The sequence below is a fragment of the Haliaeetus albicilla genome, chromosome 25, assembly GCF_947461875.1.
Source record: "Haliaeetus albicilla chromosome 25, bHalAlb1.1, whole genome shotgun sequence".
Classification (NCBI taxonomy): Eukaryota; Metazoa; Chordata; class Aves; order Accipitriformes; family Accipitridae; genus Haliaeetus; species Haliaeetus albicilla.
The window spans coordinates 22,740,939-22,754,599 of NC_091507.1; the positions used below are offsets into that span (position 1 = coordinate 22,740,939).

The following is a 13,661-nucleotide window of genomic DNA, read 5'->3' on the forward strand; positions in this document are numbered from 1 at the left end:
TCAGTTTTGAAATGCTTGAATGATGCAGATACTCATGAGTGTTAGGACAAACTTTTATGCTAAAAAAAGCTAAATGCTTGGACAGCTTTAAATAATCCAAATACAATCCATTGCACTGGAACTGAGAGGACTATAAATCATGTCTGTCTCTATCATAAGTACAGATCAATACCTGTATAACTAAAAGTAACTTAGTAAGGAAATGACTGTGTAAGCAATCCTAGTCAACTATCCAGATAGCAGAATTTCACCTACATGTTGTCTATATAGTTGAGATGATTAAAAGATGTACTGCATAATGTCACTAGGATCCTGTAACACACCAGCTTAATTCGTATCCACAGCAATCATGTTATTGTGAATTTAATAATCAGACTTTTAGTGGCTGAGAAACTCTAGGAAAATGAGGGCAAATGCAACTTTGAAAACGTGCAGAAAGCCCCAAGATACTGTAAGTCACGCTGTTCGACAATTAGATCGGCCTATTTTCCAACAAGTGCCTCTGCCTTAGTCCTCTGCTTGTACATCATGTGCTTTCATCTTCTATGACTGCTCAACAAGAGAAAAAGTTTTGCCTTACTAAATGGTAAAAAGCCACAAAATAAACAGCAACATTGCACACTGACATCAACTACAGTCCCTTTACTCTGCCAGGATGGCTCTCGAGTAGAGGAAACCAAGTACAAATTTGGTGAGAACAGTGAGAACAGTTCCAAACTGATCATCTACAGCAGTAAAACTAAACTAAAAGCTTCCCAGGTTTGGCCACTAGCTCTCTTTCTCTGCTTCTTGTACTTCTCTGCCCCTTTGCAGCTTTCTGCAGAGCTGCTCAGATCACCAAAGTGAGAAATACTTAAAACTCTGATTACTTCAGTGATCCAGCTAGCAGCTAGTCCCACAAACAGTTGCATCAGCAAAACTGAGTGGGTTGAGAACAGCAGAGTGGGAGCTGGAACTAGTGGCCTAGGGCAAGAACTTGCACAGGCTCTGCTACCAGAGAAAACACATCAAACCACACCTAAGAAAGCTTAAGCAGAGCACTGTTTCAAGTTTCACATAGCAATCATCACATAGTTCAAAACAGCCTCCTTCAAGCATGGAAAAAGCAGTTTACAGTAGGGATCTGAACCCTCCTTGCAAACCTTTTAGTCACTAAAAGCACCTTTCTTCACGGTTAGTTTCAATACAGTACTCCATCCTGATTTGGGTTGTACTGTAAAATAACTGCCCATACCACTCAGTTACCTGAAGGCTAGTTGAAGGATTCACCTTGAAACATAACAGAAAACAGGAATAACTACCAATACTGCTAACATTAAAAGTACCACCTTTGCTGAGGTTTGAGTATCTTTCAATCATTGTCCCTAAACTCAAGACATGGAGAAAATGAGATTTTTGCCTTTGGAAAAGCAAGTCCTTATACCTAATAGAATTAAATAAATCCAGGAACATACTGTGTATGCAGACAACATGGAGTGGTAAGTGAGGAAAAAAATACTTAGAAGTTCACAGAAAGCTGCATGTATTTTGGAGCATCGTAAGATAAGCTGCAAAAATAGAATGTCACAGGCTTCAAATACAGAGGTGAAAAAGAGCAGTTACTTTGCTACACTATTGTTTACTTATAAATCTCGTCGAAAGAAAAAAAAACATAAAAAAACATAAAAATCACACCACAGCATGTTTCATTTCTTCTAGAACTTACCAAACTCCGATACTGTCCCTGAAAGAGTTTTGAAGTCCTACTGTGTAAAGACTGGGATCCCAGAGAATCAAAAGATTTTATCCGATGAGATGAGGGACGTGCGCATACAGAGTCACTGCCCAGCCCTATGTCTATAGGAAGGGGGGGAAAAAAAAAAGTATATATTAGAATTTGAGAAATCTGCATATAACTTCTGCTTACCTCTGTAAAACTCACATGCTTAAAGCAGATTCGATGTATCTGCAGTTGCTCAATAATTAAACATTAAAAAAAAAAAAATTATAGCAATAAATAATCTGAAATCCTGAGATACTGGCAGTTTCTTCTCCACACAGACAGGAAAACAGTTTGAGCTGTTTAGGAAGAGGAGGGTTAGGGTAGTATTTCTCCATTCCTACTCGCTACCAGTCTATTTAAAGGTAATTAACCAGCATCATTCTAGCTAGTGGCCAAGAATTTCAAATGCATAGAACTTGCTTGAAGTAAAGCCAGCCACATCTGTTTCTTAGCTCTTCCCTCCGCCATCTCCTTCTCAATTAAAACATTCCTTCCACTGTCTTTTTTCCTGCGTTCCTTTGTCTCATCCCTTTTTTGCCAGCTAAGCTATTTCTTCTTCTTTGGAGGGAGGGGGAGGGATAGGAGGAGTAGAAAGGAAGAAAGCTGCTTGTTCAGAAAAAACCCACCACCCTCCCAAAACCTCTCCCCTCTTTCATATGTCTCTACTCCGAGAAGCACACCCCTTTGAGCTCTTCATCCCAAGGGCGGCCGTCGGGGTGCCGCTGGGGTCCCTGTGGGCTAGGGAGCATCAGGGGAGCGGCAGGGCAGGGCTCATCCCACCGCCCCAGTCCCGGACACTGGACACCTCCCTGCGGACGGGACGCGGGGTGTCCTCACGGGGATTAGCAGGCCACGGCCAGGCAGGGGCCCGACTGCACCGAAAGCGGCTCCCAAGGGCCGGGGTCAGCGCCGGCCGCAGCCTCCCCGCAGCGTTGCAGCGGGACGGGGTTGCTCCTGGCCGCGCCAGCGCCCCAGTCCTCGCAGCCGGACCCCCAGGAGGGGCACGCTCCCAGGGCCCTCGCGCAGGGGACACGTTACAGCAGGCAAACGTTGCTCCTTCGCACGAGTACAGCGACTCATTCCCTTTTCCTCGTGTCTTCCCACGTACAAGGAAATCATTCGGTGAGCATTTGAGCTTCAAGGAGCCCTGAAAGCAGTGCGGTATTTTGTGTCCCAAACTTTGGTCTTTTCACTAGACTACGCAAGCCTCCCAGCTGCTCTCCTGGGTTTTATGCCTCTGTTACTCTCTTTCCTAGTAGTTTGCTTTGCTTCCAACCCTTGACCTCCGTATCAGATGTACATGCACACAACTACCGTCTCCTATTCATTACTTCGAGACTAATGCAGACCATGACTATGCAAATCCAAGTTATTTTTTGTCCAAGGGAAATGACACATACAGGCTCAGTTCCATGAGGAGACTGGTGAACAAGGTGTATCTGCCGTTCCACGTCAAATCTGAATGGACAACTCAATTCATCATAACTGGAAAGCCTTTCAAATTCAGCATCCAACAGCAGTCGAGATGCAGGAGAAGGGAAAGGGTTTGAGATTGACAACAAGCACAAAAGTGTTGACAAAGGATGCTCCAAGTCCGCAGTGACTGAGCAGACAACACCCTCCTCAGGTGCCTCTTTTTAAGTGAGTCATTGTTATCCTTCGAAAATCATTATCCTTCAGAAAAAACCCCAACCTATAAATAGACACTCCCTAGTCAAACAATATGAATAGTTCTAATATTGCACTAAGTTGCATATTTTGTATGGACAGTATCATTGCACATTGAAGTCATAAAAGATGTCACCTTTGTGAAACTGCTTTCCTAAACACATTTAAAGGCCACTGTATTAATATAAACACTGATGATTACAGTCCATTAGAGAAAGGACATGAGTCTTTGTTTTCACAGACTGCTAGGTGAGAAATGGTACTATATCATGGGCCTCATTTGTAAATCATAACTTTATGGCTAACTCTAATGCTCCCCAAAACTTTGAAGTTGCCATAACCATCAGTAACTAATAGAACTTAAGGATTAAAATTAACATGAAACATCTCCATATCCGGTTTGCTATGTTTCCTAACTGGAGTCAAGTAGAAGAACAGACACGCCACCAAATCCAGCATTATACCTTGACACAGTTCACCCAGGAAAACAGGATCAGGTTGACTTACGGCACTGTGTTCCAGCCACTGGGCAACCCTAAAACACACTACCTAGAATTTGTTTAAGTGTGGCCTGATTCCTGAAATTTTCTATCGCACAACAGCAGAGCTAATACACCAACACAAGAGCACCTTTTGAGGCTTGAATTAGAAACTGCATGTGTTTGAGCTGAAAAGAAGGAAAATTATTACAAACAAACCACATGCAAATTGCAAGTATTTTTACCAAGAATATGTGAATACTTTTAAATCAATCTGAACTTTTGATATATTTAAAAGACTTGCAGACACCATGTATCCATTAAAGTTTCCATTACAATACCAAATAAACACGTTCCATGAATTTCTCAACGAGATTATTGTCAGGAAAAATTCAACCCTGCTGCTAAAAACTCAAGAATCTTGAGTGGCAACAGAATGCACATTTGACAAATATTAATTTGGTAATTTTCTCTGAAGCTTCACTTTTCCATCCATCGAAAGATTTCCAGGGTTTGTAACACCCTTTCTTCTTCTCTACCACTACCTCAACTTCCCTATACCAGTTCTTCTCCCCTCATCTGTCTACAAACAGCAACTTGATCCCACCCCTCCTGAAATTAAGAATTTAATGGAGCATATATCCATAGCAGCCTTTCATCAGTCTTCATGCTCATTACTCACACTCCTTCCATTGCAGAAAAGCCCATCTTGGAAGAACCTGTGCATACCTGAAATTCTTGCAGACCCAGATGGGGATCTGAAAGCCATCTTCCAATACTAGAGTAGCGAGATAGAATCTACAACGCCTTCTACACAGTCACCCAATTCAAGAACATTGGAAGAACAGTTGGTCAGGAAGACTTATGCAGCTCTGCTTGCTCTTAGGAATGAGGCAACACCACAGTTTGCACGTGGGTTTGATTTTTGGTTTCCATACCACTACCACCCCCCAAAGAAAGGGATCAGCCTGGGTCCTTTCTAAGCCAGCTGCAATTGTGGCTTTTTTATGCGGGTATTAATCTATCGATGTCTGGACCAAACAGCCGCACTTTTTCTCCCCTTTCAATACAGCTATGGTCTGTGTACAGCAGCTTTAAAGATGTACTGAAATGGTCTACATTTGCACTTGCAGTTAAGATGAAAAGCAATATCTTCAACTGGTCTAAGTAGCTTCAAAGAAGTCAATGGTATAACTCCATGCCCATTCATTAGAACTAAGAATTTGGTTGTAAAACTCACTCCTATGGGGTGTTTTCTGATACAAGAAAAAAAAAGCTACAAGAAAAAAATCCTCTGTTGTAATGGACCAGAGGAGTGTTATAGAAGTGACAAGATACTTACCATATTCCTATTAAACGAAAGAACACTGATCCACCACTGACTTTTCTATCAGCTTCCTTTTCCTCCTCATATAAAAACTGACAAGTATGGCTCATTTTTAAATATGTTCTTTCTCTCACCAGACTCTAACCTGATGGCCATCACTGGAACTTGCTGCTGACAGTGTAAAGCCCCAGCCTGGAGCAGAAAGAAGCCAAAAAGGGCCACCAATGTTAACATTTTTTCATTGTCCTTGGGTCCAGTTGGCATCGTTTAGCACAGTCTCACCCTACAATGAAGCACGGACACCTATCACCTGTGTGCTATTTCTACAGTTCTCTCCCTCCCACCAAAGAACTTGAGGTGGGTGGTTTGAGACTTCTAGCTGCTACCTAAATGAAACACGCGTGGCTTCAGGTATCGAAGGCGTTGGCTATCCTTTTGTTATTGTCAAGAAAGGATGGTGCTGGGGAATGGAGAGTGGGGAGGGAACGACAAAAAACCTTGACAAAATTGTTCAAACATGGGAATGACAGAGTGAAGCAAAAGTCAACTTTAGTATTTCAAACGGGGGGGGGGGGGGGGGGGGGGAACAAACCCAGAAAACAACCAAAAAAACCCAGGCCCTTTTCTAAGAATTCTTGCCAGCTAAAAGGCTCAGTTTTAGCTCCACTGCAAAGCTTTCTTCTACAGAAGAGGAGACTAGAGAACCCAGAGAGGCCACTGCCAAAGTCTTAACAACATGAACTGCCACAAAAACTCTTCTAAAACACTGTGCATCTTCATTTTATCATGCGCATAGGAACAGGTATAAATATACACTGATGTGAGTTGAAGGTAATTGTAAGCAAGTACCAAGACAGAGCAGAGTCTACTCACCTGCAGTCACCTTATTTAAAGCCACGAGAGAGCTGAGAACTTTGCTGAAATTCTGTCCCTGATACAGGTCATTTGCATCAAAAGTCTGAAAACAAAACAACAAGCAGTAAGTCATAGAAACAAGCCTTTAAACTAAGCATTTCTATGCTACCGTGCAAACCATGACTGTAGAATCTATTGCCTAATAAAGGTATCAGTCTTTCAGTGGCTGCTATAGACCAGTAAAACTCTGGGGGTTCCCCCACTCCCCCCTTTTTTTTTTTAATTAAAAAAAAAATCAATTCATTTTTAAATAGAAAGAGAATATAGAAACAGCTGCATTTGGGAAAAACTGAAGAACATAAGCTAAAAATACCAAGTGTCATTTAAATTACAGGGAAGTTGAATAAAACATAATTATCAGAAGAGAGAAGCTTTCCTCAGACATTTTGGCCAAAGAAGTTACTGGGTACCATTACTCTTGGCATACTCTTCTTTTTCTGTAGCAGCTCACAGGCACTGTACCTTACTATTTATAAAGTACTTTTAAAATTACTACAAGTACTTTAAAAAGCACAACAACAACGTACATGCTATCTCTTTATTCTACAAGACACAGAGGAAAGCAGCACTCCTGAAAATCAATAAATTTTACAAAGAGTGAAGTTGCTGGATAGGTTAGATGGAAAATGAGGTTTGGGAAGGGGAGGGATGAAAGCTGAGGGTTATTTTATTTTTATTTTTTAACTGTGGGAAAGAGATCCAAACCTCAAACTATCTTGTAGAAAACACTCCAGTAACTTTCAAGCACTGGGTGATGATATTAAACATCTGGATTTTCAGGGGGGAAAGAGGAGATTAAAAAAAAAAAAAAAAAGAGAGAGACCGACCAATAATATTTGCCTGAGGTAATGGAAACACTCATCCAAAGTCTCATGAAAATAGCTCTCACAATAGATTCTGCATAGGTCGAAAGCAGTCACAGTACTCCCTTGTACAAGACTAAAAAGAGGACAATAAAAAGACAGCTATCACAGTTGTTCCAACTGATTTAAGAAACAGAAAGAGATTTAGTTTCCCACAGCGTAGCAGTTTTCATCTAAAAAGTCAACAAAAACCTGTTTATTTTCCTGATAACAGACCCATCCCACAGGCACTATCTGGACCTCAGAAAGCAGCCTTCAGAGGCAGGAGAGGAAAAACCCATATTCCCAGGGGAGAAGAGAGAAAGGGACAAAGGAAGGCTAGCTGAACCCAAGAGAAGTGAAAATTTTCATGAAAGCTATCTAAAGTAACCACAGAAGGGGCTGCCAGATCAGTTGTGACTGGTTATGTGATATACTGACAAAGGTAGAGCACATTTAGAAAACATTTAATGACAGTATTATTCAGGAAGGAAAAAAATCTCCCAAAGCGTTTACAGTATTTAAGGTACTTGCATATCTTAACATGCACATTTTTGCCCCTCAGACTGAGGATCATCTCTGGTCCCAGCAAGCAGCAGTTCTACCTCGGCTGTTCAGGTGCCGACATCTCTCAAGCTCAGGTAGTGTGTATACAGCTCAGAAGAGCAATGCCACAAAGCAGATGCAGAATCAAGCAGAGGCAAACACTAATATACGCCAAGCAGTTACCACTCACATAAAATAAGTGAGGTAAGTATTTCATCGAGTTTCACTGGGCTACAGATAATTTAAAGACCACTCTTACTTATTTGAAACTGTAAGGAGTAAGGAGAGGGACCAGGAAATTGCCTAGATGTGAATTTTGTAGGGTTTTTCCTGAAAGATGAGGAAGTATTTAAAGACTATATACACAAAAAAGGCATTATGCAAATAAGAAATAATCCGATTTTACAAAAAGAATAAAGATATGTTAAGTTTTACTAATAGCATAATTTATTATAAATAGAGATGAGAAACAACACCAATAAGGTGGCAGCAGAATATATAAAATCTGCCTTAAACGCAAAACCAGACTGGAGATCAGCCTAACCACTGCTCAAATTGGGGAAAAAAATTCAAGCTGTTATGGAACAAGAAAGCATCAGGAGTGTAAAATTTTCATTGCTAGCTACATGCATGTTGTGGTAGTTTTTAAACAAGCAAACTAAAAGTACAAACCGAATCGCAAAACTATGGTCCCAATCCTAAAAAAAGGAAATACATGAGACACATATGCTTGTGTGGACACCAGTACTGGATCAGAAAGGTACTACAGGTGAGAGAGAGAGCTATTAAAAAAAAATAATAATGTTTAAGACAAAGGTTATAAACTATAGCTTAAACTTACAAAAACTTTAATAAAAAAAAAAAAAAAAGAAAAAAGATCCTAAATCCATTTTAAGCTCACCTTCATTCTGGATTCTGATAGAGCCAAGAGCTCTCCAAAGTCAGGCTAACTGGAGAACAACAGGATGCGAGGAAGCCTCGTTTCCTGCTATGCAGAGACTATAGGGGATACCAAGAACGATTTGATTGGATCATTGCAACACGTATAGTGCCATAAAAAAGCCTGTATCCAGGACACGCATCCAGTCTGCTACTTCACAGGAAACAACACAATGGGAGGATACGAGAAACATTTGCTTCCTTGCGATTTTGCATAAAGCAATTCTGACAGGAAGGCACCCTCCGCACGCTCACGGCCGGCATGTTCAATAGTAGCATCTGATAAAGGGGGAGGGGGACGTGACACCCTCCAGAGAGATTTGTCTTCTAACATAACAAATGTTTACGAATAAACTAACCTAGAGAGATAAAAAGTGAGGAAAAAAGCTTAGGTGCTCTAAAGTTTTGAGGCTAATTCGTTATGAACTCAACTACTTGACTACAAAAACATTGTTTCAAAAAACTAAACCAGAACAAAAAACCCCACAAACCCACACAACAAAAAAAACCACCAAATGCTCACACCCTTCTATCTTAGTGGAGGTTTGCTCATTTCACAACATATTTGAAAACTGACATGAGTAAAAGCATCAAAATGCTTTAAGAGGATCTTCCATAGGATTGCCAGAGAAAACAGTCTGCTCCAGGTTTTCAAGAGAAGTCCGACCTGCATGTGGACTACAATCTTCATTCTGGTATTTATGGACAGATCAGCTGTGAGAACTGACTCTTTAAAGTATGATATCTTGATGCGAGAAAGTCATTCAGTAACTTCCCTATTCAGTGTCACTGGATGACAAACACCCCCCCCCATACAACACCCTCAATTCTGCAAGAATTAAAGCTGAATTTTGAGATCCAAGTATCAAGCAAAGTTATTTTTATATTGCAAACTATCACCAAATAACAAGGTCTGCATGCTAAATTACCTTCTAGCATAACCCACTTTTCAAATCCTGTCAGAAGCACGTGAATTCAAACTTGCACATGCTTACAGCTCTTAAAGCCTAAAAATGCAAACACTTAGAAAGGTATTACCTTGGAGATACTGAGATTTGTCTTTTAAGCATTATGCAACAGGCATATATAGACATTAAAAAAGACTTTATGGAAAAATATTGCCAATATGCCCTTGCTTTCCAGGCAAACAATATCTTTAACTGCAGACACTCCTCCTGTGATGACATTTACCCTCTTGTTCATCCAATCCTTATCTTCCACCAAGACAGATAAAACAATAGCCAGGATGCAGCTTTAAAAGAGTCATAAGTCACATTGGATGAGGACCCAGCCAAGCAAAATCTTTTGAACAAACTGTTTAAATAACATACCTTCGTTTTTAAATTCCATAGAACTGACCACATGCAGATATGCCTTATATAAGCATTAACATGAAGCACACCTATTAAATAAAGACAGACCAGGACTGTATTAGGAGCCTTACACTAGAAACACTTTGCAATTTATAAATAGTTAGCTGGGAACCAATGAACTTCAAGCTTAGCAGACTCATCCCTGTATGCCTGTTATTATCTGCCTGGGTTTTCCTGGGTTTTAACATCTTTCTCGCATTCTTCTGTTCTCTCCTGGATTTCAACATTTGACACATCGATATCCCAGGCAGATACCATACTCTAGAAGCAGACCAGATCAAACTGCCTAATAACAAGGGGTCTTACGTGATCCTACGTGACACTACACATATTCTTAAGAACATGCTGGCCCTTTCGGTCACAGGACACTGACTGCCAAAGCCTGCTGATTGCCTACCCTGACCCACAGATTCTGGCTTCCCTTTCCACACCCCCCACCAATTCCAAATATACAAGCCTGGCTTTCCATAACTATGCCTGCATTTTTTGCCCCTAGGATTTCAATTGGCTGCAAACTTATTAATAACAACTTTATGACTACTTCCAGGTCATTAATGAAATGTTAAATAACATGGTTGAGTACCAATGGCAGCAAATCCTCTATAGCAAGGTGTACATTGGATGGCCATTCTACATTTGTATTAAAGCCTATTAATAAGCCAGTTTTTAAATTCATTTCACATGAGCCATATTGATTTTTCCATCACTGACATTTCTTAAACACAAAACTAAATGCCTTAGAGATCCATTTCATCCACATGCTGGTTGTTCAACTACCAAATCCATCCTCACATTTTAAGGCAAGACTGACCTCCGCATGCATCTGTTTGAACTCCATCACATGCAAAATGGCCATGGTAATACACTCAGGTAATTTTAAGTCATCTCAACCACTAACCCTCAGTGAACAGAGACTTCCATTCAAATGGTGTTTATGATCTAATAGCAATAAGGAAATAAAACTAACATAACAATGCTCGTCCTTGATATCCCTGCAGCAATCAGTACCTACTGAAATTGGAAAAACATTAATTGAGGAATTAGTGAAAGAAAAAGTCAGGTAGAAAATGAGGTTGAGAATATACCTGGTGAGAGCAGACTAAAGCATACAGTAAGCCTGCAGCAGCATTCTTTTCTTCAGCTCAGTCAGTTTCAAGGCCTCATATATCCTTTACACTATTTTATTCCCCCCTTCTAGCCCGTTAAGTCAGAAGCCAGTTACAGAAGAAATATTTTTAAATTAAGGTACTTCTCCTGTTACGGTAAGGTCTACAGCTGGAGACAGGAAAAAAATCTGGGGCGGTTCAGCCAAGCTTCCAAACACTTGCTTTTTCTTCAAGCGTGTCTTCTACCAGTCTTAACTTGCTTGTATCCTTAAACCACCAGAGCATCAGTAAGGCTGTATGTAACAGTCATAGTAAGAAAAGTTCCTATACTGGTTAAGCACAAAATAGAAAGGTTCTTCTTAATAAATATATCCTTGCTAGATTAGTGCCTTGAATATACAGAGGTACAGTATTCCCAGTTAACATCAACATTTTAAGCATCTGTCTGACAAAAATAGATGACAGCTTTCTTTACAGCACTGCACCATAAACTGCAGCAGCTGAGGAGCTGACTTACGAGCAGCCCAGACATCTGTGCAGCACAGATAGGGCTGCCGCTGCTAACCTCGCCAGCCGGCCCCAAAATAAGCTGTAACCTCTAGGCTGTGTGTACTAAACTGGCAGGACACTTTCCAGCTCAGTGCGGTGGCCTCGGGCCCCCAGCGCAAAAGATTACGCGAGCATTGGCTCGCTCAGCCGGAGGAAAGGAAAGGAAATGAGCAGGGCAGCTTGGCAAAGCACAGCACGACCGTGGACACTGCGTCGCTCCACCTGCTGCTAGTGCACAGGCTGCGGCGGCTTTGGCCACCGGAGCATGAATGAACAAGCGGTAGGAAAAAAGGCAACTCATGGTCAGAAACAGGGGACCTTCCTGAAGAACACTAAGGATCTCCAACACCTTGCTTTGTTGTGCCACCGCCCCTGGTGTATTTCGACCGCTGGAGCAGCTGGCAAGGGGAAGCCGTGGAGGCCAACCAGGGTCCCCCTTCCCGTGATGACACCTAATATTCCCAAGCTGGACAAAAGATCCTCTAGGTAAGCCTACGTGCAAAGCACAAATTTCTTCATTTACTCTCACATTAGGTCAGCTGGAAGTGGTGCTGAGTCTCATTCAGCTATTATGCAGCAGCTGTTCCTCGAGCCATGCATTATCATCTGAAAGCTGCGGCAGTAAAAGGAAGAGATAAGAAAAGCAGGGAACTATGACAACTGAGAGAGGAAGGGAAGGGGGGGGGGAGAAGAAGAGGTGATTACAAATCTTCTGGAAATCTCTATGAAGCATACTGTTGCCCAAATGTAGTAATGCACAGCACAAAGGAGAGCTAAAAAAAAAAAAAAAAGAATAAGTTCTGTTTCAAAAAATTAAGAGTATGACAAGAGGAAAAGTTTGAAAATAACTGGGAGAACAGACCCGCAGTGCAGGATTTCTGTGTGATTTGGTAACAGTTCACAAGAGAAATTAGAACTCAGTGGTAAAGAATATACAAAACTGAAGAGGAGATCTGGAATAAGTTTTACTGCTCATATAAACCTGTTCCTCAAAAGTAAAAACTTAGTTGTACTAAAACCACCACATCACCTAGAAAGCTTTAATTCCTACAACTAGTAATACTTTTAAGGCCTAACTTATCTACAAAATCAGGCAAAACCAGCAATAAAAATGTACATGGAAGTTTGTAGTGTCTGTGTGCACATCTGTGTGCATATGCATGTATTCAAATATACATTTACAACAAATCCAAAGAGGACAAAGGTTAAAAAAAAAAAAAAAACAAAAAAACCAACTTGTTTTAGAGTCCCTGAAGATGTACTAAACCTTTCCAGCTCCAAGAATTTTTTGCCCAAACCAACTGCATCAAAGCATTAATGATTCTGCAGATCATTAATTTAAAATGCTACATAACATTTTACCTAAGCCACTGCTTCAAAGTAAACATCTAAACATTGCCAAAACTAAACATATATAACTTATTTTTTACCAACCTCAGCAAAAATGGCACAAAAAAAAAATCTACACAAAGAAACATAAAGTTCTTTTTTGGAGATGGACTGTACAATTTCTGAAGCTTTCCACATCTGTCTGTTTTTAGAGTCTGACACAGCAAGTTAGTATCCTCAAATGATTTTTTTAGTAAGAAAGTCATAGAATTTGGCACTTTTAACCATAAACTTCTAGTAGTAGGAAACCAAGATGTAATTTAAAAAACAGAAAGGTTAGCACTGCCTACATTTGTGTAAGCATGTAAGAAAACATCAGCCTGTTCCAAATTTCTACCTGCACAGCAAAACAAGAACTACATCTATCACACCTTCATCCTAAATCACTTTCAAATTGCTTTGTAGGTTTTGAACCTTACAGATGATACCACACAGTGATAATCTCAGCTGCCAGTGAAAGAGACTTTCAGTGGCATACAGTATTAATACATGATTGAGCACTAAAGCTTAAGGAAGCTCACAGTCCTGGAACTACAGGCAAAAATAAAAGTTGTTGCAATGAAATTACTCAATGATAAAATTTGATCAGGACACTGAAGTTGAGATGCCTCGGTACTTGCCCACGCAACAGGGTACACCTACTTGCTTAGCTGAAAGAAAGCAATTGCATAAGGACCTTCGGGTGCCAATGAAGAGAGGCACCTCAACAGGGAAACTTGGCCACAAACGTACCCCGAGGAAGATTCAGCCCAGTAAAAATCACCTC

The 13,661-nt window shown here is 40.7% G+C and overlaps 1 protein-coding gene across 4 annotated transcripts in view; it reads right to left on the reverse strand.

The window, feature by feature from the left end:
* Window positions 1-13,661, reverse strand: part of ARHGEF7 (Rho guanine nucleotide exchange factor 7) — a 128,112-nt gene that overhangs the window by 71,349 nt on the left and 43,102 nt on the right. For 3 of the 4 annotated variants that reach the window (XM_069770259.1, XM_069770260.1, XM_069770262.1), the window contains exons 3-4: window positions 6,110-6,194; window positions 1,706-1,836 (exon numbers count right to left, since the gene is read on the reverse strand). In XM_069770259.1, coding sequence (XP_069626360.1) covers window positions 1,706-1,836; window positions 6,110-6,194 — 216 coding nt within the window. Of the gene's footprint in view, window positions 1-1,705; window positions 1,837-6,109; window positions 6,195-8,440; window positions 8,460-13,661 lie in introns of those variants that run through there. The other variant, XM_069770261.1, reaches the window with a different exon arrangement.